The sequence below is a fragment of the Pavona decussata genome, unplaced genomic scaffold (assembly GCF_977016875.1).
Source record: "Pavona decussata unplaced genomic scaffold, jaPavDecu1.1 SCAFFOLD_51, whole genome shotgun sequence".
Classification (NCBI taxonomy): domain Eukaryota; kingdom Metazoa; phylum Cnidaria; class Anthozoa; order Scleractinia; family Agariciidae; genus Pavona; species Pavona decussata.
The window spans coordinates 2,907,501-2,935,261 of record NW_028145473.1 but is presented as its reverse complement, the minus strand read 5'-3'; the positions used below and the strand labels follow the sequence as shown (position 1 = coordinate 2,935,261).

The 27,761-nt window shown below is 37.1% G+C and overlaps 2 protein-coding genes across 3 annotated transcripts in view; one reads left to right on the top strand and one right to left on the bottom strand.

Annotated features, from left to right (window-relative positions):
• Nucleotides 1-19,309, top strand: part of LOC146481067 (uncharacterized) — a 29,274-nt gene extending 9,965 nt beyond the window's left edge. Inside the window, exons 9-24 of the mRNA XM_085109006.1 lie at nucleotides 621-976; nucleotides 3,712-3,853; nucleotides 4,990-5,124; nucleotides 5,670-5,860; nucleotides 6,900-7,041; nucleotides 7,344-7,693; nucleotides 8,667-8,820; nucleotides 10,120-10,254; nucleotides 10,454-10,644; nucleotides 10,822-10,963; nucleotides 11,698-12,047; nucleotides 12,235-12,376; nucleotides 14,656-14,790; nucleotides 14,966-15,150; nucleotides 16,632-16,773; nucleotides 16,980-19,309. Of these exons, the coding sequence (XP_084965132.1) occupies nucleotides 621-976; nucleotides 3,712-3,853; nucleotides 4,990-5,124; nucleotides 5,670-5,860; nucleotides 6,900-7,041; nucleotides 7,344-7,693; nucleotides 8,667-8,820; nucleotides 10,120-10,254; nucleotides 10,454-10,644; nucleotides 10,822-10,963; nucleotides 11,698-12,047; nucleotides 12,235-12,376; nucleotides 14,656-14,790; nucleotides 14,966-15,150; nucleotides 16,632-16,773; nucleotides 16,980-16,984 (2,897 nt within the window). The 3' untranslated portion in view covers nucleotides 16,985-19,309. The remainder of the gene's footprint in view (nucleotides 1-620; nucleotides 977-3,711; nucleotides 3,854-4,989; nucleotides 5,125-5,669; nucleotides 5,861-6,899; nucleotides 7,042-7,343; nucleotides 7,694-8,666; nucleotides 8,821-10,119; nucleotides 10,255-10,453; nucleotides 10,645-10,821; nucleotides 10,964-11,697; nucleotides 12,048-12,234; nucleotides 12,377-14,655; nucleotides 14,791-14,965; nucleotides 15,151-16,631; nucleotides 16,774-16,979) is intronic.
• A 5,704-nt stretch (nucleotides 19,310-25,013) lies between these two features.
• LOC146481066 (oncoprotein-induced transcript 3 protein-like) overlaps nucleotides 25,014-27,761 on the bottom strand; it is a 36,107-nt gene continuing 33,359 nt past the window's right edge. For both annotated transcript variants that reach the window (XM_085108758.1, XM_085108757.1), the window contains 3 exons: nucleotides 26,933-26,953; nucleotides 25,894-25,917; nucleotides 25,014-25,559 (listed from right to left, as the gene is read on the bottom strand). In XM_085108758.1, the coding sequence (XP_084964884.1) occupies nucleotides 25,177-25,559; nucleotides 25,894-25,917; nucleotides 26,933-26,953 (428 nt within the window). In that variant the 3' untranslated portion in view covers nucleotides 25,014-25,176. The remainder of the gene's footprint in view (nucleotides 25,560-25,893; nucleotides 25,918-26,932; nucleotides 26,954-27,761) is intronic.

Genomic DNA, 27,761 nt, shown 5'->3' with positions numbered 1-27,761 from the left:
CTGGTTTGTTAGGCATTTAATGACCTAGCAAACGATACGAGTCTCACCGGGCTCAGTGGTCAAACCATTCCAGGTATTCTGAATTTCAGGTATTCTGAAAGGCTATCGGTTCTACTCCCGTTGGAAACTCTCTGGATTTTTTTTTAGAATAAGGCGACGCTATTTTGTGGTAAGAGTAAACAGGAACTTGGCAATAAATGTAGTTAACAGTTTACACGACATTTTATAATGACCAGCATACAACCTTCCCTAGAATCGGAGGAAGTCAAAACTCTGATTTATTAGAATGTTTATAAAATGCTCTGCTCAGTTGACTTAGTTCACTTTTGTTAACTGTTGATGATTCAGTGGACCCAGACTGATGGTTATTGTACGACTGTTTTTCATTCATTTTGCAACATTTGTCTTCGTAAACATGAACACACTTTTGCTGTGACCGTCTCTATCAATTGCAGAAAGTGCAGTGGCCACTTTGGCGTTTGGTGATTTCTCACGTGGCTTCGTAGTACGCATGATGACGAGACAAATCTATGCTAAAGCAGTTCTCCGCGCGTTTTAGCGACCTTCATGCGATTTACATACTTTTTGTTATTGCTACTGTTGTCACTACGTTTTTCTAGGATTTATCAAACCAGCTGTACGCTCTTGTGTTGAAGCTTTGGGAATGCGTAATGGCCTCATATCACACGTTGCTATTACGGCATCAAGTACAACCACACACAATTCTCCAAATCAAGGCCCAGAACTTGGAAGGCTGCACAAAATTGTGGGGGGTTCCAGTAAAGTTGGCGCCTGGCAACCTGCAAGTAATAACAAGTACCAGTGGCTCCAAGCAGACATGGGGGACTGGACACGAATCACTGGTGTGGCGACCCAAGGAAGACAAGACTATAACTACTGGGTTAAAAGCTACAGTTTATCAACTAGCACTGGAGTGTTCTTTGAACTTGTTAAAACCGACAGTGGTGTCAAGAAGGTATGTCATTAATGCTTGTAACCTCTTGGTATCTCCCGGCAGTCGTATATTAAAAGCGTCTCTCCCAGTAAGATCGGAGAAATCATTGTTACTTTTCGCAGCCCGGGCAGAGCTCGAAGCCCAGTGACGAGATCGTGAATTTTGCAAGACTTGCAGCTGAATACATATCATTCAAAACCTCCTAATTCACTATTTATAAACGATGACCCTGCACGTTTATGATATGATGAATTGCAATTTCATAATGTTAATTGAACTGAGTCGATTCGGTTTGGTCAGAAATCATATGCGTGATTTGAAATCAAAAGTACGATTTCAGACCAAAATTACACGATACGAAGTTCAATTACCACTTTATTACACCCATTTTGAAATCACAAAGACTTTTTCAATATTAATAATTATTTTATTTATTTGTTTATTCATTTTCATTTTGATGGGCTAATAGAAGGATACCATTTAGAGCAAACAAATAGTGCGATTCGTGAATAAATCGCGCTGTTGAGAGCCAATCATTTTGCAAGGATCACCAGTGATTTCAAAATGGGTGTAATAAAAGCTTTAATTATTGTAATAAATGCGAGGGCACAAAGTTTATCTACTTCTTTGAGCACTTATCGCAACACGCGATTTTAGCCCAAGTTCAAAAGAATAAATTTCAAAAGCGGCTCATACTCACAGGCTCTTCTACATATCAGTGGAAAGTTCCATCCTCTGTTAAAGTATTTGGTCGCGATCCAGTCTCTTTTCCAAAAGTGAGAGGTGAAAGCTGTGGCATTCGAGTAACACGGCCATGTTTCCATCGAACATGTCACAAAAGAGTGTTAGCAACAAACCAAGAAATGAGATAACTTTCGCTTTCAAATTTCTCCACGAAGCAAGATTTAACATTTCTGGCCAACATTGATAGTTATAAAAAAGCTGTAACAGTTTCACTAAAGCTGTCATGTAACGAGATCGAAACGAATTCACTGTCCACCATGTTTAAATTTTTAGCCGCTGACCAGTTCGTTAATTGGCTCAAAAAAGCACTATGAATACAGATAAAATGAAATGCAATACCTAAATGCCAAGAGTTAGCTGGCACTATATGTTGTACACGGCACTATATAGTATGCCACGCGCAAGCATTCAGCTTGCAATGCTCATTGGTAGGTTCCTGGTCTCACTTCCGCAACTGTTTATAATGTCCGTGATTTGTATCGGCAAGAAAATCTCACTTCATTTTATTCATTTTGGAATGTTTAAATCAATTTTTAGACATATGAAATTTCCTTCAAGTGGTGGGGCAAAAAACGTTTTCTGGCCGAAAAACTGCCCGCACTGATCACACAACGTTCTTAAAGTACTTGAGTCAGAAACGAGCTGGTCAGCGGCTAATAATAAAAAAACCATGATTGACAGTGAATTTCGTTTCAATGTGATGGACTAATCTCGTTTCATGGCACTTTTAATGAAACTCTTCCAGCTCTTTCTTCGTAGAGACATTTTAAAGCGATAGTTATCCATTTTACTGGTTTATTGCGAACATTCCCGCATTGATGACATGTTCGATGGAAATATGGCAGTGTTATTCGAATGTCACAATTTCACCTCTCATTTGTGGAAGAGAAACTGGATTGCGGCGAAATTTTCACAGGGGATGGATGGAACTTTGCACTGATATGTAGAATGGCCTGTGACTACGAGGCAGTTGTGCAATCTATTCGTCTGAGCTTGTGCTAAATAACACATTGCGGTAACTGCTCCAGGTAGATAAACGTTGTGTTCTCAGCGGCTTTATTACAGTAATTAAAGCTTATGATTGTACTCCCGGCCCGGCTCGTTACCTTTTAACCGACCACTTTTCGAAAGTAAAGAAATTAACTAAGATTCCACTTTTCGAAAGTAATGGTTGATCAACTTCGTTACCTGACTTCCACTAAGTCGCTGTTTTCTGAAGTTATCAAATGATCCGACTCACTTCGGATCTTTTTGTAGGACGTGGACGTTTTTGACAACAATGAGGAGATAGGAACAGACCTTCAAATTTGACTACGAGTATGAGATTGAGTACGAGAATGACTTTTAAAATCTAGTTTACGTTTTTTAGATGATGACTTGTCACACCAATCTTGTTCCTACAACCTCGTGAACAACAGGAAAGAGAAAGGGTTCTGGGGACGGAATTTGAAAGTAGTACTCGTACAAAGATGGAAAGATGTCTTCAATTTGTCATATTTGTCTTGTAAAGGCTAAGATATTTTCAGCATTCTTTGAAAGCACGTTTGTACGTTTGTTCTAAAAAAGAAAAAGGAAAAAAAACCTTCGAAACTAGGGTACTGATCTGCTATGAAAAATTTAGTTTAGATATGGCACTCTCGAGAAAGTATCTGATTTCTTACTTGAAAATCTCTATTTTGAAGGAACTGATCCTAAAATATTGGCCTTTTACTTCGGCCTTACGTTTGAATGATCTCTCGCCTGGGGCTTATGTTGTTTTAGGATAATGCGCTTAACAACCTACTCAGATTATTGTAGCTAAGAAATTAAGGTGAAATTTTGCAAAATAGCTTTAAACATTTATGTTTGTGAAACAGTATTTTTTTTTACCCCAAACATGGCAAACGTAAGCCCGGTCGCCCAAAGCTGATGTTTGCATGGTACAAGACCGGAACACGTAATGAAAGCTCATGACCAACTGCAGAGCAGTTGATGATGATGATGATGATGATCATAAGAGTGATTGTTTGTAGATTTTCAGTGGGAATTTTGATCGATACACTGTGGTGAGACATGACTTGGATAAACCAGTTATCAGTCGATACATCCGCATTCACCCAGTCACTTGGTGTAGCTCTATTGCCATGAGAGCAGAATTCTACGGTTGTATGTCAGGTGGGTTGATAACTACTACAATTTCCAGAATATCTCACAGATATGCTTTAGAATAACAGTTATAGTCCAATCAATCTAAGGTTAACTTTAAAGTAATGAAAGATCACCCCCTTCCCTAAGAGGATGTTCTACTTAGTTGCATGCTAAAAACCTTCCAAAAATCTGTAGAAATTTTAGCTCTTACCACAGGACATCCAAGTCGGATAAAACCGCAACTTCAAGCCAAGCAAAATAACTACCTAATTCTTTAGAAAAGAAGCTTATTTAAAGTTAAACAAGTACGTACGCATGATTATAAAAATGAAAACTGACCCATTTTACAAACAGGAATACGCCCAAAAATTTTGCAGCTTTTCGCACAGTTTTCCCATGCAAAGGAAAAATACCTTTTTTCTCTAAAACAAAAACATTTAAAGCTATTTATTTCATGTTTTCCTTGACTGGGCTTCAAATTCAAAGAATATACTGAACGACTAAATAAATGTTGAAAAATTAAACTTAAACTTTATTCAGTTATTTTTTGTTAATGCTACTTTAGTCTGCTTACTCACCATAAGACATACCGCCTTTCCTGTAAATCTTTATAATATACTAGTCATGATGAATGAGGAAAAGACGCAAAGTGATCCCATCCCTTTAGCCAGCATATTTGATGTTCTCTCGTACACTGTGACAGGGTCTTGAAAAACAAAACAAACAAACAAACAAAAAAACCCAGAAAAATTACATTAAAAAAATATAAAACTGGAGAGGTTTTTTGATCGCTTGAACGGTAGGATGCAACTCTTTAGATCAATAACTATTTACGCTGGAGGCGGCGAGTTAGATCCTGCAACCATCCAGACAAAGTCTTAACATCTTCGCAGAGCTATCACAAGGACTACACTCGACCTAGACGGCGGGGAAGGGGCAGATTCTGCCCTCGCACACTTTGGTTGTTTATTCTGAGAAAAAATCTCGCCAAAAAAGACGGAAAAATCCCGGTCTAGATAGGGTTAATCTCTTACCAAGAGTTGGAACATGAAAATAATCATCGGGTGATCGTATTTTTTGTCACACTGGACCCCTGCGACACGAAGTTCGTACTCGCACGAGTGCTCACTAATAAAAGTCATTTACGGCTCTTTATTTATCAGGAGCTCTTAATAACAGATGCTCATCAGCGCTGGGCATGGAAAGTGGCCGCATATCGGATCGGTCTATCGTGGCTTCATCACGTAACACAAAATTCCGTGGACCTGAAAGAGGAAGACTTAACTTACAACAAAATGGTAATTACAATCTCGGAGCACTAAAAAGATATGCAAATTTAACGACAAACAGACAAATCGGTTAGTCTGTAGATGCTGCTTTATGCAGCGTTAATAGTAATCCTGGGTAGTGGTGGGGGAAGTTGTAATTGTTTCAGTTTCTTTCAGTGGGCACGAACGAAATGCAGGAATAATGTGTTCCAAAATAATGCGTTAATGCATTACGCTTATTTAATGAGGGCACAGAATGAAGTAATGGAAATATTTCGTCCACAATAACAAATTTCAAATAAATAAACAAATAAATTAATTAATTAATTTATTTATTTATTCATTTATTTATTTATAAGTAAGTAAGTAAGTAAGTAAGTAAGCAATCAAACAAACAAATAAATAGATAAATGTTTTCAGTTATTTTAGAAAAGACGAACGAAATAAGATTTTGCAAACAGGAATTCCGATGTCAGTTCCTATTCCCCACCTCCCCCACCCCCCTCATAAAAAGAAATAATGACACCGAATAAGAATACTTTAAACACTAAATAAAATGACTTCCATGCTGTTAGGTTCTTATGACGGGGGCTGGATTGCACAATACCGTGACGCTAAACAATTTCTTCAAATTGACTTGGGTAATGTTACCATGGTGACAGCGATCGCTACTCAAGGACACAGTGTGAATGCTTGGTGGGTTAAGAAATATACGTTGGATTACGCAAACGAAGATGGAAACTTTACAGCGTATAAAAACAGTGAGGCAAGTGAATGATGATTACTGAACCAGGTTTTAATTTCAAATTTTCAAATTACTGTTAACAGCGTTTTGAAGAGGAATTGAGTAAAATCAATGCGATGGTCTTCATTGTCAATCATGTTTGCTCTCTGTTGTAAGACAAAGACAATCCGATAATGTATCCAGATCCCGAAGCAAGCCTAAAACAACTAGGGGGAGGGGGAGGGGTTAAAATAAATGGTTAAACAAAACCACCCCACCCCCGTCACTCAAAATCAGACTGATTAGGGAGTTTAAGATCCATCGAAAACATCAAAAAAGCAGTAGATTTCGTGAGCAAAACAATATCTTTGCACCTGCATCACACTTTTTGGTAAAATTCTTTGCCGCTTCTTTTACGCGGACCACCATTTCCTAATTTCACGTTTGAAGGTGAACGTAAACAAACAACGACAAATTTTTCTTTCTCTTTTTAAATTTGGAATCGGGCAGTAAGAATCCGGCTGCAGGATAATTTTTTTCCTCTGGATCTTGAGTAGATATCAGTTTGTGTGGCTTTCGATTCGACAACGCGCAAGCACTAAATTGTTATAAACTAAGGACCGTTATATTGCTATCAATGAGGGGACGCCTTAGAAAACAAGTCACGCCTTATTTCAACAGCTTTCACGAAATTGGTTTATATTTCTGATTTACAAGGTAGGAGTGCCTTTGTTACTGCTGTATATAAAAACCAACTACCGTTAGCGAAGGAAACTGACAGATAGTAAACAAATTATTAAAAGTTGTGAAAAGGCACTTGCAGCGTCAGAATTCAAAACCGATTGATACACAAATCTCATCCTCTTTGGATGCACATTATTAATTTTTAATTATATAATTCTTGGCAAATTGTTTTTTAACTTCCAACAATTCTGAGAGGGGGGGGGGGGCTCAATCCCCCGCCTGCCCCTCACCCTGCTACGTGCCTATCTCGCTGTAAGTTGAGTTACACATGAAAAATATAGCAGAGTTGTTGGATTCTACGCTGCCCTCTAACATTCGTTCTTCTCTTCATCCTTAGGAACTTGAAGGGAACTTTGAGGTCGATAGCACAATAGGGAATACCCTTAATCCACCAATCATAGCTCGTTTTATTAAAATTAAACCAGAAACCTGGAACACCTACATATCTTTGAGAGTGGAGCTGTATGGCTGTCATGATGGTATGTAGTACAGTGTAATAACTACTCTGAACGTCTTCTGTAAGAAAATATATCATGACGACTTTCAGTCATGTGCGTCAGTCATTATTTTATGCAGATGCCTTATGCGATGGTAAAAAAGAGGCACAAAAACCAACTTAAACGATGAAAATTGAGCTAACTTTCAGACATGTCATCCTTTTATATTTTCTCGCCTATTTTCCCGCGTTCAAATGGTAAAACTAATCTTTTAGAGGTTTCTTGTGCGCTTTTTGGTTAAATTGATTAAAAACTTTTTTAGTTAATATAGTTATCATCGCTAGGTTTTCCCAGAATCACTTTGTCTCCATGCTCTGAGGCGTTGGGAATGCATAGTGGCCTCATATCAGACGCTGCTATTGCGGCATCTAGTAGACACCACCCCACCAATTCAGGGCCACAAGTGGGAAGGTTGCATTATAACTCGGCAGGCTCAGGAACATCTGGATCGTGGATAGCTGCAAGCAACACTCTTGGTCAGTGGCTCCAAGCAGACTTGGGAAACTGGACACGAATCACTGGTGTGGCGACTCAGGGAAGGCAGGACAGTAATCAATGGGTTAAAAGTTACAGTTTATCAACTAACAATGGGATATTCTTTGAGTTCATCAAAACAGACAGCGGTGTCAAGAGGGTACGTAACACGGGTCTTCTCCAGGTAGCTCCTGTCAATTGCTATTGTTTAAAAGAGAGTGCATTCAACCTTTAGCACAGGTAGTTCAAGAGCACATTTTATGCGCTGCTGGCATGTAATTTGAGTAGTAACCGCATAAAAGCGAAAATTATAGGGTTCTGTGTCGTAGTCAAACGTTTCGTATTTGAAGGAAAAATTGCGAATGATTTCTGAACTCCTTTTATGTATTGTTTCGTTTTCGAGTCCATTTAAAGCGGATCCAAGTATTTTTAGCATTACTTCTTTTACTTGATATATCATAATAGTCAAAGCAACGTTTTCATTAACTGTAAAATGATAATGAATTGAAATAATAATTTCAGTCACCAGTATTGTAGTATCTGCCTATTTATTCTCTTTGTTCTTAAATTAGCTATCACGCACTTGGTAAAAAATTCCAACGAAAGACTACAATGACGGATCTATCGAGCACACGCCAGGTTTCTAGTCAAATCTGAGGGAAGGCTAAATCCTATTTCTAGTATAAATGCTGATATGGGCAGTCGACAACACTTTAAACGTTGTGTAATTGATTACTTATTGTTTTGGTCTTGTCCCAGTCCCTTTCCAAAATGAACAGGCTGCGGGTAGGGGGTGGAGTTGCTAATTCCAATTATAGGAATTTCCCTCTTAAAGATGGTGGCACGAGAAGAAGAACTGCCCCGTACCTTTCTCTGTAAGCTGTTACCGATTTCAAAATTTATCCACCCTCTCAATTTTTTGCATTTTAAAGACTGATGAGAACTTGTTTTATCGGTCACCTTCAAAGCACGCTCGAGTTAGCCTTCAGTCGCGGTCGTTGTTTTACCGTCCATTAGAGAATTTGTAGAAAAATCTATTAACTTTTCATATTACCCCTATTGAGGTGGGAGGGGGCTTCTCAATCTAAAAAAGTTGTGATTCATCATTTATCTCAAAAATGTGCCTTTTGTAGATTTTCAGCGGGAATTTTGACCAATACACTGTGGTGAGACATTATTTTGATAAACCAATTATCAGTCGATACATCCGCATTCATCCGGAAACATGGTCTGGATACATTTCCATGAGAGCAGAGTTCTATGGATGCGGAACAGGCGGATTGTTAGGTATGACAGAATACTTTACATACAAGACACGTTCAGAATGAATTGAAAATTCGACAGATCTGTTTTAGCCCCGAAATGGGCGCCATTGTGGAGAATAAATCTTAGCCAGAGTATGGGCCAAAACGGTGTTTGATTGGGGGGGGGGGGGGGGGTGGAGGGGATTTTACGCCTAATTGTGACCTAATATGTTAAATCGACCCTTGGGTTTGATGGCTAAATCTGCACTTAGGGACAGAAACGGATTATTTTGAGTTTGCAGTGTATTACACAGGGTTCATAGGAGTTTCTTTTGATCGTTTAAGTAACGGTTCTCTTCGAATATGTCAAATGTTTTAAATAATATTGAACGCACGTTTTTACTTGTGTATACCGTGCGCCAAATAACTGTGGGCTCAGCGGTTGGCGAACTTAGTCTGTGGTTGCCCGGGCTGACCGTTTGCTCGCTAACGTTTTTAAAGACGTCATGGAAACCGCGTTAGGATTCATGCTATGGACACAAGGTCAAATGATATGGAAGCAAAAACAGTTAGGAGGAAGCAAAAATAGTTTCTGGCCGCTAATGAACGATATTGAAAGATAACAGTGTCTCACAAGACTTGTACGACAAAATAAGGTTCAGTTAAGCTTCAGAGAATAGCCCAATTTCGATATATTAAAATTCAGCCTGAAACAATAACATTACTTCGAGGCTCTGGGAAATAAATTGTAGAGTTTATATGAGTTTATTGACCGGAGCCTCGCAGTGACATTTATTGTTTCAGGCTGAATTTTAATATATCGACATTGGCTTATTGTACAACACACAGTATTACATTACAATTTGAGCAACGGTGATTGCCAACATTACTGCTTCGCATGAAGGACATTTCTCATACTTTCAGTAATAAGATAAGATCATATCATCCCTACAGGATTAAGGTAATTCATACAGGTACCGTTAGTTGTCATTTAGAATCAATTTCCTTTACCTTTCTACCAATTAAAATAAAAATTAATGGATAAATTTCATTCAAAATGGCTATTCTAGAGAAAAGAAATAATAAAAAATTCATCTATGAAGAATTATCAAAATAGAAAAAAAACTACAAAACTGAAACATATAAAGGGTAATAGGTATAATTTTTATACCGTCAATTTACAAGAAATGTTTACATTTCTTTGATCGAAGAAATTGAAGCTCAGCTTCTCTAAACCGCTGTGTAATTACAACATCGTATGCCGTTTTTTAGGACTGTTGTTAACCAAATAACTACACCTTCAAGTCGTCTTTGTCGACATTAAAGCTTTTTTATATCTCAGGCGCTCCAAATATGACTTGCTTCTCACCGCTGGGCATGGAGAGTGGTCACATACCAGACCAATCTATCGTTGCCTCCTCACGAGGCAGCCAATATCGTGGACCTGAGAGAGGAAGACTTAACTTACAACTAACCGGTAATAGAGAAACCAGAATTATTTTGTTTTTATTGATTCTTATCAATGTGTGTTATTTCAAACCTTTTTACTCTTTATTGAGTACTGGTTCTAAAATACTTTAATGTCCAGATTTAGGTTCTTATGGATCCCTAACCCCAGTTGCATTGCCAGACGTACTTTGCAAGTGAGTTAGTACTGTTACTTTTCGTACTGTTAGGTTCTTACGAAGGTGGTTGGACAGCGCAGTACAGGGACACAGGGCAGTTTTTTCAAATCGACTTGGGTAATGTTACCATGGTGACAGCGATCGCTACACAAGGACACAGTGTGAATGCATGGTGGGTAAAGAAATATACGTTGGATTACGCAAACGAAGATGGAAACTTCACAGCATACAACAACAGTGAGGCAAGTACATCCAAGTCAATTTTGATGTTGCATGTTCAAGTCAATGTTTTAAACTTTGTTCAAGAATAGTAAAGTAAAAGAGACAATCTATATTAGAGTTGTAGTTCTCTCGCGAACTATAATACAATATGAGATTCCAACACTTTAATTTTTAATTGATTATTGTTTCACTCCTAGGAATTAGAAGGAAACATAGAGAAGGGGAGTACCTTTGGGAATATGCTTAATCCACCAATCATAGCTCGTTTTATTAAAATCAAACCAAAAACCTGGAACTCCTACGTATCTTTGAGAGTGGAGCTGTATGGCTGTCATGATGGTATGTAGTGCAGGGTAATAACTACTCCAAACATCTTCTCTTAGAAAAATATATCTAAGACTTTCGGACATGTGCATCAGTCGTTATTATTTATTTATTTATTTTTGCACATGTCTTATGTGATGGTAAAAAGCGTAGTAAGCACAAAACTAATTTTATGGATCAAATGATAAAAAATGTTCGATGGGTTTGGGCCAATTTTCTGAAATACCAATGTTTGAGAATAATCTATATATCTTCGTGAGCACAACTTTAAACTTATAAAGGTTGGCAAGGTAAAATAGAATGGTTAAAGGGGAAGTATCACGCGAATTTTATGTCATTTCAAAAATCAAAAATATTTGTCTGTCAACAGAAACAAAAGAATAATTGTCTAGCTTTGTTGAAAATTATCGATTAGTGCCTCTGGCCAGAGACAGGGTAGGTCGGAATGGATTAAAACCTGACAAATGTAAGGCTAATGTTTTTCAAGTTCTCGCATTATTGTTTTCAAAATGCGCCATAACAGATCACGCGTTTTTTTTTTTTTTTTTTTCACGAAATGAGTTGATTTCTTTCCTCTCGTTGTTCTAGCGTTATTTCTTAGCTAAGTGAGGGTCTTATTACAACATTGTTAACAAAAGGGGTCAAAAACCCCATGACACTTCCTCTTTAAGGTGATCTTTAAAAGGTTTCTTGTGCGCTCTACCGTTAAATTAATTAAATAGTTTTTTAATTAATGGTTAATATTGTAGGTTTTCCCAGAATCACTTTACCCCAATGTGCTGAGGCGTTGGGAATGCGTAGTGGCCTCATATCAGACGCTGCTATTGTGGCATCCACTATATACCATGCCACTTATTCAAGGCCACAAGTGGGAAGGTTGCATTATAACTCGGCAGGTTCGGGAACATATGGATCGTGGCTAGCCGCAAGCAACAACCTTGGTCAGTGGCTCCAAGCAGACTTGGGGAACTGGACACGAATCACTGGTGTGGCGACTCAGGGAAGGCAGGACAGTAATCAATGGGTTAAAAGTTACAGTTTATCAACTAACAATGGGATATTCTTTGAGTTCATCAAAACAGACAGCGGTGTCAAGAGGGTACGTAACACGGGTCTTCTCCAGGTAGCTCCTGTCAATTGTTATTGTTAGTTTTTGTCAGTTTTTTACACTTTTGGTTCGCATTAGTCTTCTTGTTCCTTTGCACACTCCATTTTCTTTAACCAAAAATAACAGGAATCTTACAAGGCGGCTTGACATATTTCCAACTCTGAGATATATTTTTTAGATTTTCAGTGGGAATTTTGACCGATACACCGTGGTAAAACATTATTTGGATGAGCCATTTGTCACTCGCTATATCCGCATTCACCCAGTGACTTGGAACGGAGGTATTGCCATGAGAGTAGAATTGTATGGCTGTAGGACAGGTAGGTTAGTCGGCACTTCTGCATCCTTACTATATAACAACTGTCTAGAATGGCTATTAACTTAGCTTGCTTTTAAGCTGCAGAGAATCCGAACAATAAATCAATTACAGGGTTATTTTGAGTCTCTAGGCAAACGAACGTAACATAGGTACTCCAACTACAAAGATAAACGCTACGAAATTTCGCTAGCTAACCCTCTTTTCTCTACATTTTTCATTCAAATGTGTTAAAATATCGATACATTCTTCGTATGTGTCATTAATTTGTTCTATAATACTGCGTTCACTGAAAGTTACAACAATACTGCACGAAAGGAATTTTATTTATAGCGAATTTATGCATGGAGTATTGTTCAATTTCATCTTTAAAAGACCTGCAATTTCCTTTCTTTCAGTATCGACGATTTCCATAGGAAAAGTAGAATTCCCAAACTGTGTTTTACAGTCCGACTACTCGAACCGGGCCACTTGGTAGAAAGCCAACCAATTACAACGTTTTCAGAAAACAAAAGACCTGAAAGATCTGAACTAAAAACATTGCAGTGTCTACACAAAACATTGTACATATAGTTTACAATTAAGTATTAGCATGCGATGAAGTGTCTGAAACGAGCTCCACACAACTGTAACGTTCCAAATTCAATGATTTCTGATAATTTCAAACCACAGGGTGAAACGGTAATTTGTTTTCATTAGTTAGACTTCTTTCATTTGACTGTTACTCAAAACATTCAAACACAACATAAATCATCAAACTACTCTCACTGAAATCGTTACTTTGCAATCGTTACCTACAGATAAATTTCGATGTTTAAACTCTTGATCGAGGAATTGTTGATATTATAACCTGCCAAAACCAGAAACCAAGGAAGTATCTTCAAACTCGAAAAATTCTGTAAATAATAACAGTCATTCGAGTGCAAAGTAAAGAATCTCACTGACCAATCAGAAAATGAGACAGTTTCCTAACGGTGCACAAGTTCACGGTTGTTTCGAACTTTGTCGCAGATATATTATTTAATTACCTGAATATTATTGGTCCGTTAACCAACAACATCACGATTCTTTGTTTTCAAAAAACGAGGTGATCGGCTTTCTTCTAAGTGGCCCGGTTCGAGTAGTCGCACTGTAATATCGTATTTTCAACGAACAAAGTAGTGGAGTAATGTTCATCCCGGTAGTGGAGTATTGATTTATTGTTGATGTTGCGGATAAGGGAATCAAGCTTGAGAATGCAAAATCCATTCCCAGTTACTGTGTTCCAAACCATTTATACAAAGCACTGTCCGCGTGTTTGCTAGTGGAATTTGTCGCCAGCAATGTAAACTGAAAATCTCCAACGGACATTTATCCTTTCAGTGTTTGCGCGCTGAATTGCCCTCTTCCCCTCCTCTCATGAAAACAATTATACCCTTTTCGTTTGCTCTTGTATATGGTCAGTTGTTTCAATGTACCTCGCCTGTGTCTTCCTTCATTTTGTTGTGTATGTATAGGCTGAATAGTAAGTGTTGCTATGGCAACTAAAATTTCTCCCGTGAAAGCATTTATTGTAAGCACATCAGATTACTAGCAAATTTTTCCACGGATGTTTTATTTTAAAAAGTTTTTTGAACAGGTAAATCGTTGAGACGTTGAACTGATAAAGGAATACCGTAATTCTTTCGTAGGAAAAGATTTCTGACGGTTGTTGTGTTGGCATAGGAGATATAAATAGTGATTGTACCCTTGACTCCTCTAACGAGCGGCCAAACTCTATCTTAAGAGCCACCTGGTTATTCTCAGAGGGCCTTGCAGCTGAACAGAACGTTGACTGTATTACACTTCATTTTGTTCCTTCAGTAACCAGTGACATAACAGCCTTACGGAAGACTTTCATTCACGAATTCACGTGCTTAGACAACTTGCTCAAAAATTCATATAACCAATAACAGCAAGGTACTATTATCGCGATACCAGCTTATTTAAATGATCACTTGGTGCAGAGATTTAAAAATGAGCAAACCAAAGCTTAAGGTTAGTATCAAGTAAAGGCGTCTTCCAACATAAATAGATAAAAACTAGACTTTACCAAAAGAGGATTTTGAAGTGGCAAGGGCTGGCAAATGAAGATTTTGAGTTTGTAGACCCGACAACACCTTTACTCAATTACTTGTTGAAACCAATCGATCAAAAATCTTCACCATTTTGATTATGTCTAACTACTCCAGAAGATCAAAAACATTTATAAACAGAGTGTGTAAAAATTAAATTGACCACGTGGCTGGCTATTTCATTTACCAGGATCTCCAAATATCACTTGCCTCTCATCCCTCGGCCTGGAAAGTGGCCGCATACTGGACCAATCCATAGTTGCTTCGTCAAGTTATAACCAGTACCATGGACCTGAGAGAGGAAGACTTAATTTACAACAGAGCGGTGAGCATGAATTTCACACATTTTGAATGAAATATTACCACTCAATATCGGGCAGACGAGAAATATTTAAAAGAAGTGGTTATACTTGTCATTTTTAAGGACCAAACTGTGCTGTAGAGTTCAAGTTTTTCTCCAGATAGAAACTTATCAGTTAAGTTTCTTTTTATTTGATCAGGTTCATACGCAGGAGGTTGGGTCTCCAAAACCAATGACCTCTTTCAGTTTCTGCAAGTCGATTTGATAAACGTTACCACGGTAACTGTGATCGCTACGCAAGGGCACAGTGTGAATCAGTGGTGGGTAAAGACGTACACATTAGATTACAAAAAGGAAGATGGAAACTTTACGGCGTACGGTCAGGCAAGTACCTGAGATGCTTGGTTTTCTTGTTGACTTTCACATAATTATTTTGATCAGATTCCTTTAATTCCTTGCCAACAAAAATTTGTAAGAAATTTGTAAGAGTTATCGCCAAGGCATACATGGTTCCGTTTAAACATAAACGTTTGTTTTAGTAAGCCAAAAATATTTCTGATAAACTAGAAATATTGTATATAATGAAACATTTCTCTCGTAGCTTTATCTAGAATTCGCGGACAGCCGTTTTGGCCTTATTTGGTTTGGTCAGCACAGCATAGCTAACACTCAGGGTTTCCAAATAAGTAAAACGAGTTATATGGGAACCCTGAGCCTGAGTGTTAACTATGCCATACCGATGAGGCCTAACAAAGTCGAAACAGCTGTCCACGGCTGATAAAACCCAGGCTTAATTAAGCCCCTTTCTGTGGTAGATTGAGAGGTCACTTTCAACATGGGCTCAGTGTTCATTCCAGGAGCTTCAACTTATTATTACACGCATGTGCGGAATTTGTGACTTTGTCGTTCTTAGTCACATCTTACGACTGTTACATTTTTTGCACTTTGTAGGGTTTGCTGTTTTAGACTGTTCAATCGGTGTAAGGTGTTTTGAGCTCTTTTATGCAAACCCTAACATATTTAAACAACACAACTTCGGCTCCTTTAATTAATCCACCTCCAGGCATCCTCGAAGATCCTTTGATTCTAATGCAAACTCGATAACCAGAATTTATTATTATTCCACGGCCGCGCGTTGGATACAAGATGATAGGCAGCCAACGAGACGCGCAGCGTGTCACTGAGTAAAATAATTATATTAAAAGGACCATGATGAACATGGATAGGGCCAATCCATGGATAGGGACCATGATGAACATGGACAGGGCCAATCCATGGATAGGGACCATGATGAACATGGACAGGGCCAATCCATGGATAGGGACCATGATGAACATGGACAGGGCCAATCCATGGATAGGGACCATTGATGAACATGGATAGGGCCAATCCATGGATAGGGACCATTGATGAACATGGATAGGGCCAATCATATTTGTAAATTAAAGCGATGCTTAGTTCATTTTGTTATATTTCTCTACCTATTTTTTACCGCTGTTTTTCATGTAAATATTTTTATATATTTCTTATGTGCTGGTCACCGATTAATACCAGCCTATCAACCTTTGTTGTTTGACTGACCGATCTTTTATCAGGATAAAGAAAGTTATTTTTATTATTATTATTATTATTATTATTATTATTATTATTATTATTATTATTATGAAATATAAATAAATCATTCTGATTTAGTGATATTTTCTGTCCTCACTCACCCATACACTAACGATTTTTGTGGGGTATAATATTGCTCCATGTATCGTGGCCGCTAAACCAATGGACATTAATTAATTAAATGCTTAGCTTGGACACTGGCTTTAACCTTATGTATAATACGGGTTTGTGGAACAATGTTTTATCTTCAGGAATTCAATGGCAACTTTGACCGCGATAGTACCATTGGGAATACCCTTGATCCACCAATCATCGCTCGTTTTATCAAAATCAAACCACAAGCCTGGTCATCACGTATATCTTTGAGAGTGGAGTTGTATGGATGTCATGGAGGTAAGGAAAACAGAATTGCTCCTAAAACAGCGTTAAATTCAGTCTACAATAAATCGCTACCACAAGGAAGTAACACAGTCTGTATAGACAACTGTTTGTTGAACCACGAGAAAATAATTGTATAAAATTTGAACATTTTATGCGTTTTTTTTATCGGATTATTTTAAATTCGGGCTTATTCTGATTTTTCTATTTCTCTCTGGTAGGTTAAAAGTGATATTCAAATCTACTGCCAGGTCAAGGGAAAACAAGCAAGAACCTATATCCAAGATATTGATAAAACGGAAAGAACCTCATTAGAGTCAATAATTAGACAGTACCTAATATAACTTTATAAACGGTTTGAACTCATAAGTGTGTAATGTATGATCGTCTAGTTAAGTGCAATCCAGAGAAGAACTTTCATTCATGACATTAGTAACTGGTGTTTAGACAGCCTTGAGTGAGCTTACGTTTTCTTAACTGCCGCGATGATTTTCGCTCAAGTTGTCAGTCGAAGAGTCAATGTATGTTCCCTACCAGGACTAAACTCACACGGACGATCCTACTATACCGATATTTTAATACAATGCTCTTCAATCAAACGAATTGAGCGCTCTACGAAACACGTTATACCCAGAATACAGATACTATGTATATATATATATATATATTAGACCTGGCACCATACCAATGAAGTGGCTATAATTTTGAGGTTTATGGTGACTGATCTCTTAAGGTGTAATTTAATTGCACCTAAACCGTCAAGGCACTTCGTAAAAGGCACTGTTATGTTCCGTTATCTTTCGTTGCAAGAAGAAGTAGCGAAGTGTCGGAAAGCGCTCTGGCGCGCCAAGAATGATTTTAGGGCCCCTGGTCGATCCAAGTTCTTAGCTTTTAACAGAAAATTAATAATCTTTTGCTGTTTCTTGTATGACATGGAAATTCACCCTTACGTATTTCCTTTCAATCCGTAGCACTTGATTTCCATGTTTTGTTGTTGTTGTTTGCACGGATAATCCGGCTTAAAATTGAATCTCCGGAAAACTTGTATCTGTTGGACACAAAATGAAGAAACCAACTAAATGTAGAAATGTGATTATTTAGTGGAGATGGCTCTTAAGCATATACATACTCTTCCAGTATGCAAAGCTAATGGCTACCGTATATATGGTGAGGGGTGTAGTTTCATATACTAAGTATCTGAGCCAAATCTACAGGCTACAAAAAATTGCACTCATATTTGGATACATTCAAACATGCCTTACCAATCCAGAAGATTATTAATGTGCAGTTATGGAACAGTATTATGGGCACTTCTTTGCATCCACTTCAAGTCGTAACCTTCTCCCTGAATGTAGAAGCCGTGCTCTTCGTAGCAGATCACATAGATGACAGATGAAATGTATAAACACGGAACCTTTTAAGAATTTTTTTAATAATAGATGTTTTAACATTTCTGATTTTATTTGAGGATGCTAGCTATAATTATTTAAATGGTCTTGATAGTAGCAGGCAAGTCAAAAGTTAAAAAAAAAAACGATAAAACCTTTAAGTTTACAAAACATGTTTACTAACTGAAGATGACAGAAGTCCCTGTCGAAACATGTTTTGTAAACTTAAAGGTTTTGTCGCTTTCTTTAAATTATTTAAATATACGGATAGGTTTTAACTTTTATTTTATATGTATATATATTTTACCTTGTAAGTTCTAACGTCTGTTTGAAACGTTCAAATGGAGACCTTTACAAAATAACATGTTCATCTGATTCTCACAACAACGACTCGTTTATGTACAAGTGGAATGTCAGCAGCTTTCTTCTGTTCCAGTCTATTCCCACTCACGGACCCTACGCCTGGGAACCATTTGCGATTTGCGATGAAACGTTGCTGGCTGTTGCCAACTTATAGGGGACGGCAGGATCAAAGTTTATCAAAGGCCAAGAGCTTTTTTTCTTTCTTTTCTTTTCCTTTCTTTTTTTATTTTGATTACTTTTGGTCAATTTAAGCGGAAATCTTAGGTTTGTGGGAAAGCAAGGAAACCCAGAAAGTGCATTATTTAATTTTGAAGTCACGACTTTACGCCTGCGTCACATGGCACCTCATTTCCCGTAACGAAAGTCAAAGAAAAATATCGATATCTGTCGAGATACTATCTTTCACAGTTTTTATACTCAAGAAGTTATTGTAAGGGCGCCGGTTAACGGTAGAAATGGACTGATAATAATTAAAGGCTTTTCGAGAATTCGGTTAATCTATTTGCATGATTCTGATGTTAGATCACGGCATCTGAAGATTTGTGACCTTTTGGTAAAGCCATTTTAGTGAATTCTACACGGCTACTTACGAAACAAGTCATTTTTGAGTAATTGTATCGTTGATGGTTGATTTTTCACATTTGCTAATTATCTTTTAGACCCCTCTATTGTATAAATATGGCTGTAAGGAGAATTAGTCTTAAAAATGCTTGCTGAAATTGAAGCTTGGTAAATTGAACAGCAAAAATATACATGTAGTTAGGAAGCAGCATAAAAAAGTAGGACCAAATTGGACAAAATCTGTAATAAAGAAAATTCACAGTATCACGTGTGAATCATGCAGAGGTTATTCGTATAGTTTAACTATAAAAAGGTTTTAAAAAACCCTTGAGCGAATACAAGACCGGAGTCGTTTATATTCGGGATTTTATCGTATGGATCAGAATGTTTTCCTTTCTTCATTGCAATACGCTAAAAAAGCCCCCCATTCCCTCCCTTCCCACTCTTTTGGATCCTTAAAATTTAATTTTATCTTAAGAAAATAAAAGAAGTCAACCACAAAAGTGACCCATTTTATGGCGGGAATATCCTTGCTAGGTCTTGCCACCCTTAACTCCGCGTGGTTTTAAAAGAGCAGTGACGCCGAACGATGAAGCCGCATCAACAAGACCTCCGCGTGTCAGGACGACTAAATAATTGGAACTTTCTTACTTTCATGGATTAAATGTCGGAATCTCCAGGCACAGTTAATAAGAAAAACAGACACGGCGGCTCTGTAGGCTCTTCCACTTCGCACGCCGACCAAAAGAGCAACTGAGACGCCGAGGAGATAGGTGAAAAAAAAGGGGATGAAGCATTCTTAGAGTCAAGCATGGTGGAAGGTTAAAAAGAGAAAATGGACTTCATTCTTGTTAAACTAAATAAACGAGAAGAAATAGACGCGAAACTGAATGGTGTTATCAAAAACGTCAAATCTTTGGAAGTAAAATCTTTAAACGTCGAGCTGCAGAAAAAAAACAAAGGCTATGCAAGAAAGCAAAATCAATGACATAGAACAAAGCTCCCAGTTTAATGATAACAGATTGAACACCGCAGAAGCTAACATTGCAAAGTTAAGCAAGATTCACAGAATTCCACAGAGCAGATAAATAAGAAATTGCTCTATCTTGAAGCGTAAAGAAGGTGGGAGAACTTAAACTTCGCGGGAATACCTAGGCAACAACGACAACCGGAAGACGATTTATTCACCGTAAAACAATTTGAGTTTCTCTTGTTAGTTTCTTTTCTTGTTTTTGTTTAGTTTTTCCTACTTTTTGAAGAACTCTTTAATAAATTCAATGAATTTACATCTAAACAATGTAAGCTAAAGTCGGTGTGGAATCATATTGAGGTATAGTGAAATAGTCTGTCCTGGTTAGGAGTCACCGTAGATAGATTCGCGCGTGATTATAGCAGTATGGTCCACACAGTTCCTCTGGGACCAGGTAAGTGCTGCTTTATGCAGTTTATGTACTTTTATCTTAGTTTTAGTCAGTGTTGTTCTTGTCTTTGTTTTTTTTCTGTATTTCCGTTTTTTTGTTTTTTTTTTTTTCGTACAATGATATTCAAATTCTTTGCATCAAACTTCTGATCTCTACAGCCGGTACCCTGTATCTAAATCCAATTATGTCACTTTCTTCCGGACAGTCATGTCTCGAGTATTTTGTTATAAATGAAATTAATATGAATGGTTAGTCATGATATAAAACTTAAAATTGTTTCCCTCAATTTTCGGGGTCTCCGTTCTCCATCCAAAAGGAAGGCAATAATTACATGATTACAGAATCAAAAAGCTGATATTGTCTTTTTGAAGAAAACGAATAGCACTAAAGAAGTTGAAAATTTTTGGAGTTCTTAATGGGACGGTGGCCTTTTCTTCGCTCATGGCACTGAACACGCGCGCGGAGTTGGTTTAAGTTATATTAAGAAAGACTTGGAATAACAATTTCAGTTAAAACAGTCAAATTGTGACATCAATGGCCGATTCATTTTCCTGGAGGTGATTATAAAAGATACCATCTTTTACCTCTGTACTATTTACTCGCCTAATAACTTAAAGGAATAGGTTATTTCTTCATTGACGTTTAAAATCTCTTGCAAGAGAATATAACTGAAACAAATTCTAATATCATTTTGGGGGCGAATTCAATATGATTTTTGATACTGATTTGGACTGTTTTGGGGGAAATCCAAAGATCAGAGAGTGCGTCAAAACTGTTAAGGAAATAATGTTAGCGAATGGTTTGGTTGATATCTGAAGAATCCGTAACATGGATCAACAACGTTTCACATGCAGAAATGGCTCTCCAAAACGCCAAAGACGACTTGATTTCTGGCTCAAAAGTGACCATATACAGGACGATGTTAAAAAGTCGAAATAGGTCCTTCGATCAAAATGATTATCCGGCAATCTCGCTTGTTATGGACAGCGTTGTCGAACAAAAACACGGACCATCATTTTGAAAACTGAATAGCAGCCTTCATAAGCATCCTGGATATGTACAGATGATAAATTTTGAATACTTAAATTGGCTTAATGCATGAGTTTCAAGAAACTTCAAGCAAAAGGGTACTGCGGGGTTTAATCAAGTATAGAATACGTCAAACTTCAATTGCATACAGTAAGAGGAAACAATCAGGGATTTGCTCACTTCAAGCAAAAAGCCAAAATAACAATGCCTGATTACTCTCTGTGGTTACATATTGTTGACTCCCTCCCTCGTGATTGGAGGACGCTCCTTAAGTCTTGTAAGGGGAGCCTACTCCGTCCAACAACCTCTGCTGGAAATTTAAATACAGAACAAATATATTTTAAGGTTGATGCCAACAAGGTCGTTTGAATTCCAAACTTAACTAGTAAGCATATATACAATAAACTCCTGACCGAAAGAACAATAGATCCAACAAGTAAGGGCAAGTTTACAGTAATACTTTAGACTGGGCGGTAAGTTAGTTTGTTATTATCAGTAGCATTAGTATTGAGTATTAATTAGTATCATATTAAAAACGTGTGTAAAACTGTAAGCCGAAGGATTGGGGTCCTTATGAGACTGAAAAACCTGATACCAACAGAAGCCGAACTGCAGCTATATAAAGCTGCTATCTTACCACACCTTACTTATTGGCACCTCACCTGGCACCTCACCAAGGAAAGCGGTAGGAGAAAGCTTGAGCGCACACAAGAAAGAGGACTCAGGGCAGTCTTTGGGACAAACATTTTAGCTACGAGAAACTTCTGGCAAAAGCAGATATACCATCGTTATACAACAGACAATTACAGAACATTGCCATCTTCATGTATAAGATTAAGCATGAATTACTGTCACAGAGACTTTGTAATCTTTTCCAATTAGACAGTGGCTCGTATTACTTAAGGAAATGAGAATTTGTTCAACCTCGATTCTCTTCGGTGACATATGGAAAACACTCACTTCGTTACCTTAGATAAGATATCAACCCTCTATAAAGCAATTTAAAAGAGTCACATGTATTCGGGACCTTACTACCCTAGCTGAAAACGTCAGTAACTGTTGACGCTGCACCTATGCCGAGAATGACTGTCGTCTACATCAGTTTTACAATTGAGATATGAAATTTTTAATATATCAATATGGTTTACGATGTAAATTTCAATATATTGTTGTTCTTTCTTTTTCAGCTAGAGTTAAAATAGGCTATTTAGTCAGGTGTCCACTATTAGAAGAGGGAATTTCTCTCCTCAGCTACATTCCTTTTGTGACACAATAATAAAGTTATTATTATTATTATTGTTATTATTATTATTATTATTATTATTATTATTATTATTATTATTATTATTATCAATGTAATTACTGTAAAAAAATTCAATAAAGATTATGAAATACAAAAAAGGGCACAGTCATGCAAGATAAAAAAATCGAAATCTCCCAAAATTTGTTCCGATAAAGACAAATGCATCTACCTATGCCAGATCTTGAATAACTCAATCCGAAAAGTCAAAAGGTGGTGATCTTCGACGATCATGACTGTTAACGAAACTAGTTTATCAATGGAAGACAATGGATTTGTTCTGTGATCTACTGAGTCAGTACTATTTCAAAACGCCGAAGAATATTAGAGATAATTGTAGCTATTTTTGCATCTTTAAATTTCTTCCTCGTGAAAATAGACGAGGGATATCGAAAGAAATTTTCAAATGGGTGACTGATGATCCACATTCATTTGTGTAGCATGACGAATCTAAAAAGAGATTTGCAGAAAATTGATTCGACAATTGAATGAAAAACGTTTTAGCAAACAGATTTAGATGAGAACGATGCTTCCATTAATGTTGGATTTTTCAACGAAAAAGTAAATGATTCCAGCGCAAAATTGTTCACAGGATTGACCAATAATTACAAAAGCTATTTTAATCAATGTCACATTTCTAAGTGCTGATAATAAGAAAGTTGTCTTTTGATATCTGATGAAAGATGTAGATAAGCAGTAAAATCAACATAGAAGTTGACAAGATAGATAATAAAGCACAAAGCCCTTACACCATCAACAAAAAAGCATACCGCTTGTGAAACTGACCAGACCATCGAACAATTTCATGATCAAGAAGTGGCTTTGACATGTTTAAACATCCAGAAAGAGAATACACATTTGTAGTGGAATTTTTTCCATCAGAAGTTCAAAACACCCTTTTTAGTCACAGTGAATTCAACGCTTTTGAACATCAATCAATAGTCGACGAAAGAATTTTCCGGGCAAGCTAGAATACAGAAGAAGCATTGTTCACATGCATTAGTGGCGTGTCAAACCTGAGTACATCTATATCGATCTTCATAATGATGGAGATTCTCTGAATTGCTATTTAAGTAGTCTATGGTGTTTATGGTTTTAAATCAGATGTGTATGATGGTGTACGAAAAGATGTGGACGATTATACTACAATTGCAGTTGCGTAGAACAAACTATGGAGATGATATGAATGCTCAGATGGAAATTCTAAAAGTGTTGGTGAAGTACGGGGAGTTTACTGTTTCGATAACATCTTCATTAAACGGTGGCTATTTTTGTTACTTCGCATACGTTTTGCTTATCTCGAAATACTCGGTTTTCCTATGGGTGGTGCTTACTAATACAGGGATATTTTTGCGCGGTTAAAAAACTATGCGGAGAGAGCAGAGCTTAGCAAGTGCTCTTGGTATCCAAAATAAAAATGGGGGTAACCATTCATTTTTCAGAGATAATAAAGCTTCAATATGAAAAAAAAACCCGCCATACATTGCTTTGCATTTTACCGGTTTTTGAATTATATTTGCTTAATTATCTCTGAAAAATGCGTGCTTACCCCCAATTTTCTTTTTGGATTCCAATCGCCCTTGCTTAAATCTGCTTTTCCTTCATAGTTATAAACCGCGCAAAAATACTTCTGTATTAGTAGGCACCTTCCTTAAAATCAAGTGATTTGACTGAGCCCTAGAAGAGTATGATTAATGAAATTATAACAATCTCTAAGCTTACTATGATAATCCAGCACTATTGTGGCTTGCGAAAGATGAGATGACCTGCCTTCGTTCCACCATGACCCAAACAAGATTTAGTAACCTCACAATTCTGAACAGCCACAATTGCCTCAGTACCTCGCCTCCCCCCCGCTCAAAAACCTGGTTACCCGACTTCAAGTTGTTTACTTCAACTTCACTTCTCATTTAATTTAATTGCTTTTTCATCTCAGATCGGAGTAAACTGCACGGCGTAAGATCAGTACATGTTAATGGTGAACAGACAAAGCTGAGAAAGTTATGTTTGCCAGTATCTGTTGTGTTTGGACAAGGTTAAAAGCTGTTGAGCTCTTTCTTTCTAGAAGAGAACAAATAAATGAAACTTCCACTGCAACAGCCTGCTTTCTTTTTCTTTTTTCTTTTTTGGATTCCAGTAACCATCTATTGTTTTTCCTTTCGTTTTCATTGAAAGAAAAGGTACACTTATGCAAATTTTTCCACTTTTATTTAGTCTACACGACATTCTTCTTGTGTTCCCAATACATCAAGATTACAGTGGCAATCGACCTTAGAACCATCGGTTTGTTTCCTTAAACCCCGAGAAAAAAATGTTGTACAGCGGCTATTTAAAACTACAGTCCGTCAGAGCAAGTTCAATCAGAGCCGCAATAGCGAAGATTGCACGCGTGCTCTGGTGGCGTCTTATTGATGTAATAAACGTAGAAATCGCCACAGTTACGCACTTGAATGTTGATGGACCAAATGCAGCAGTTGCCAAAGTAGGTGAAGCATGCCTGCCTGGTGACTTTACCTTCGTTCACTGTGGGATGAGCACCGTTCAACCAGCCAGGGGCGTGAGTACCACAGCTATTGAACTGAACACATGACGTAGCCATTTTTGTCCCCGCGGCTCCTTGGAAACGAAACCAGGCCGGTCCAAGATTATTGTCGCAACCGATCTCATTTCCCACAGTGAATTGCGACGTGTACGTGTTTTTCCTGTCCCCGGTTGAAAGAGTCTGGTAGTTTTGGCATTCTAGTAAGAGAAAACATAATAACGCTTGAGACAAAAAATAAAATTAAAAATGATTACATGCAATAATCGTCAACGCGTTTTACTGCGTCGTATATGTTCCTCCTTTTTCTCTTTATCAGAGGTTTCGATTCTGAGAACGTACGAAAAACAGCTAGACACGGTAAAATAATAAATAAATAAATACATAAATAAATAAAATAAATAAATAAAGTAAAGAACGGAGCCAAATGAACAGTCCCATGGCTATTTTACAAAAAAAAACCCCCAAAGATTAATGATAACCAAATGAACTTCAAATAGGAAAAATAAGAAAATACTACGTAGTCTTGATTACCTGGTGGAACTGGCTTTTTGCACTCTGCGAAATGAAAAAAAAATAATTCATGTTATCCATGCCGCTTGTCATTTCAGTTACGCACATTTAGCGCATAGTTGCTGGTTTTCAATAGAAAAATATAATACTTAAAGTTAGCACATGCTTTACGGTACAGGTAAGTTGCCATGTACTTTTCCTTACTATAGAAAAGCAAAGTCATTGTTTTAAAACCAAACCCAAACAAATTATTGTGGCCGTTCAAAACAGACATCAACATCAAAAGGGTCATGAATCAATCATAATTCGAAGCAACTATATTGTTCTGTCAAGCGCGGGAAAATAGATAACTTGTTATATTTTAGCTTCTCGTTGGCTGAGAAAGTGATGCCAGCTATGATAACCACTCGGTGAATAGAAAAGCAAAACCAAAGCAAACGCGAAATTGGTCTCCACACTCAACTGAAAGCCTCTCTAGTCCCCTGAAATTATGAACGAAGAAAAGCTGGACATTGATTTTCAAACAATGTCTTAAGCGAGCCTTGCAGAAAAGAATTGTTCTACACGACCGAATTGAAAAAGCGAGAATTTCGACTCCGAGAATATTATCTAAAGCTATGACAATAACACTTGAAAGATAAATAGTCCAAAATTTTTATTCTCAGGTCCACAGAATGTAAGAATTACGTCAAAACTGCCAAAAAACTGCCACCTTGGATCGACCATCTTGGATTTCAAAAATCCATCTAAACTGACCGCAAAGAAATGGAACCTAATAGAAGAACACTTAAATTAGATAAAAACGTAAAAGTTGCTGTAAGGAAAAGAAAGGCCAATTTCCTCATTAAAAACAGAAATGTCATTTTTTCTAAAAACTGCTCATCAATAATTGGTTTCCATGGTAATGTCAAATTTTCAATAGATAAGGTTAATCATCCATCGCCAAAACGTTTTTACTCCTCACTTTAGCGGTCGCGTACATCTTTTTCATCATTCTTTACGAATTGTTGAGATCAACATGGCCCGTGTTAGTTCGGAATGAAGCATAAAAGTAACTTACCTTCAAGCTCTTCCTTGAGCTCTGAGAACAGAAACATGCAACGGGTCAGTTCACTTATTTTTGGTGTCGCTTTATAAAAATATGTTTTAGATTTCATTCAAGTTAATCAACGTCTTTTCTGAGTCTATAAATAACTGTTTTAAATATTAAGACATGAACATGTTTTGTTTTAGCTTTGCAAAAATTACTTGATATTTCCTGTGTAGTTTTTTATAAGTAAAGGAAAACCTATAAACGTAGAAGGCTCCGCACAAACTCAGTTTCTCATAATCTTTCCCTTTATCTTAAAGAGCACACCATAGGCTATCCATTAAGGCTAAAATCTTTTCAAACTCTTGTAACAAACTAAAAACACAAAGGGGGCAGTGGGTAACAACGGTACCACGCTGGGGATACGTGTTTACTTGTACATCTGAGAATTAAATAATAATAATAATAATAGTAATAATGATGATGATGATGATGATGATAATGATAATATTTAATATTTCTACTCTGAAAATTATCATGTAAATATGATCAAATACGTATTACACCTAGTGAAATGAAAATAGCCACAAAAAATATAAAAATAAAAACTATAAAACTACACATCATAAAAAAGTAGCAATTATATGATCACTCATAGTTTTGGGCCACTTTAGATTTTTTCCAATACAGAGTTTCAAATATAGGATCTGGAGCAAAATAAGAAGGAGATAAAAATATTCCATTTAAATAACAGACAGGAGATAAAGAGATCAAAACATCCGAAACCAAACCTGTCAAAAATTCGATAGAAAAATCAAACCACGTGAAGAAGGGTACGTCAAATTGAGAGTATGTTCCA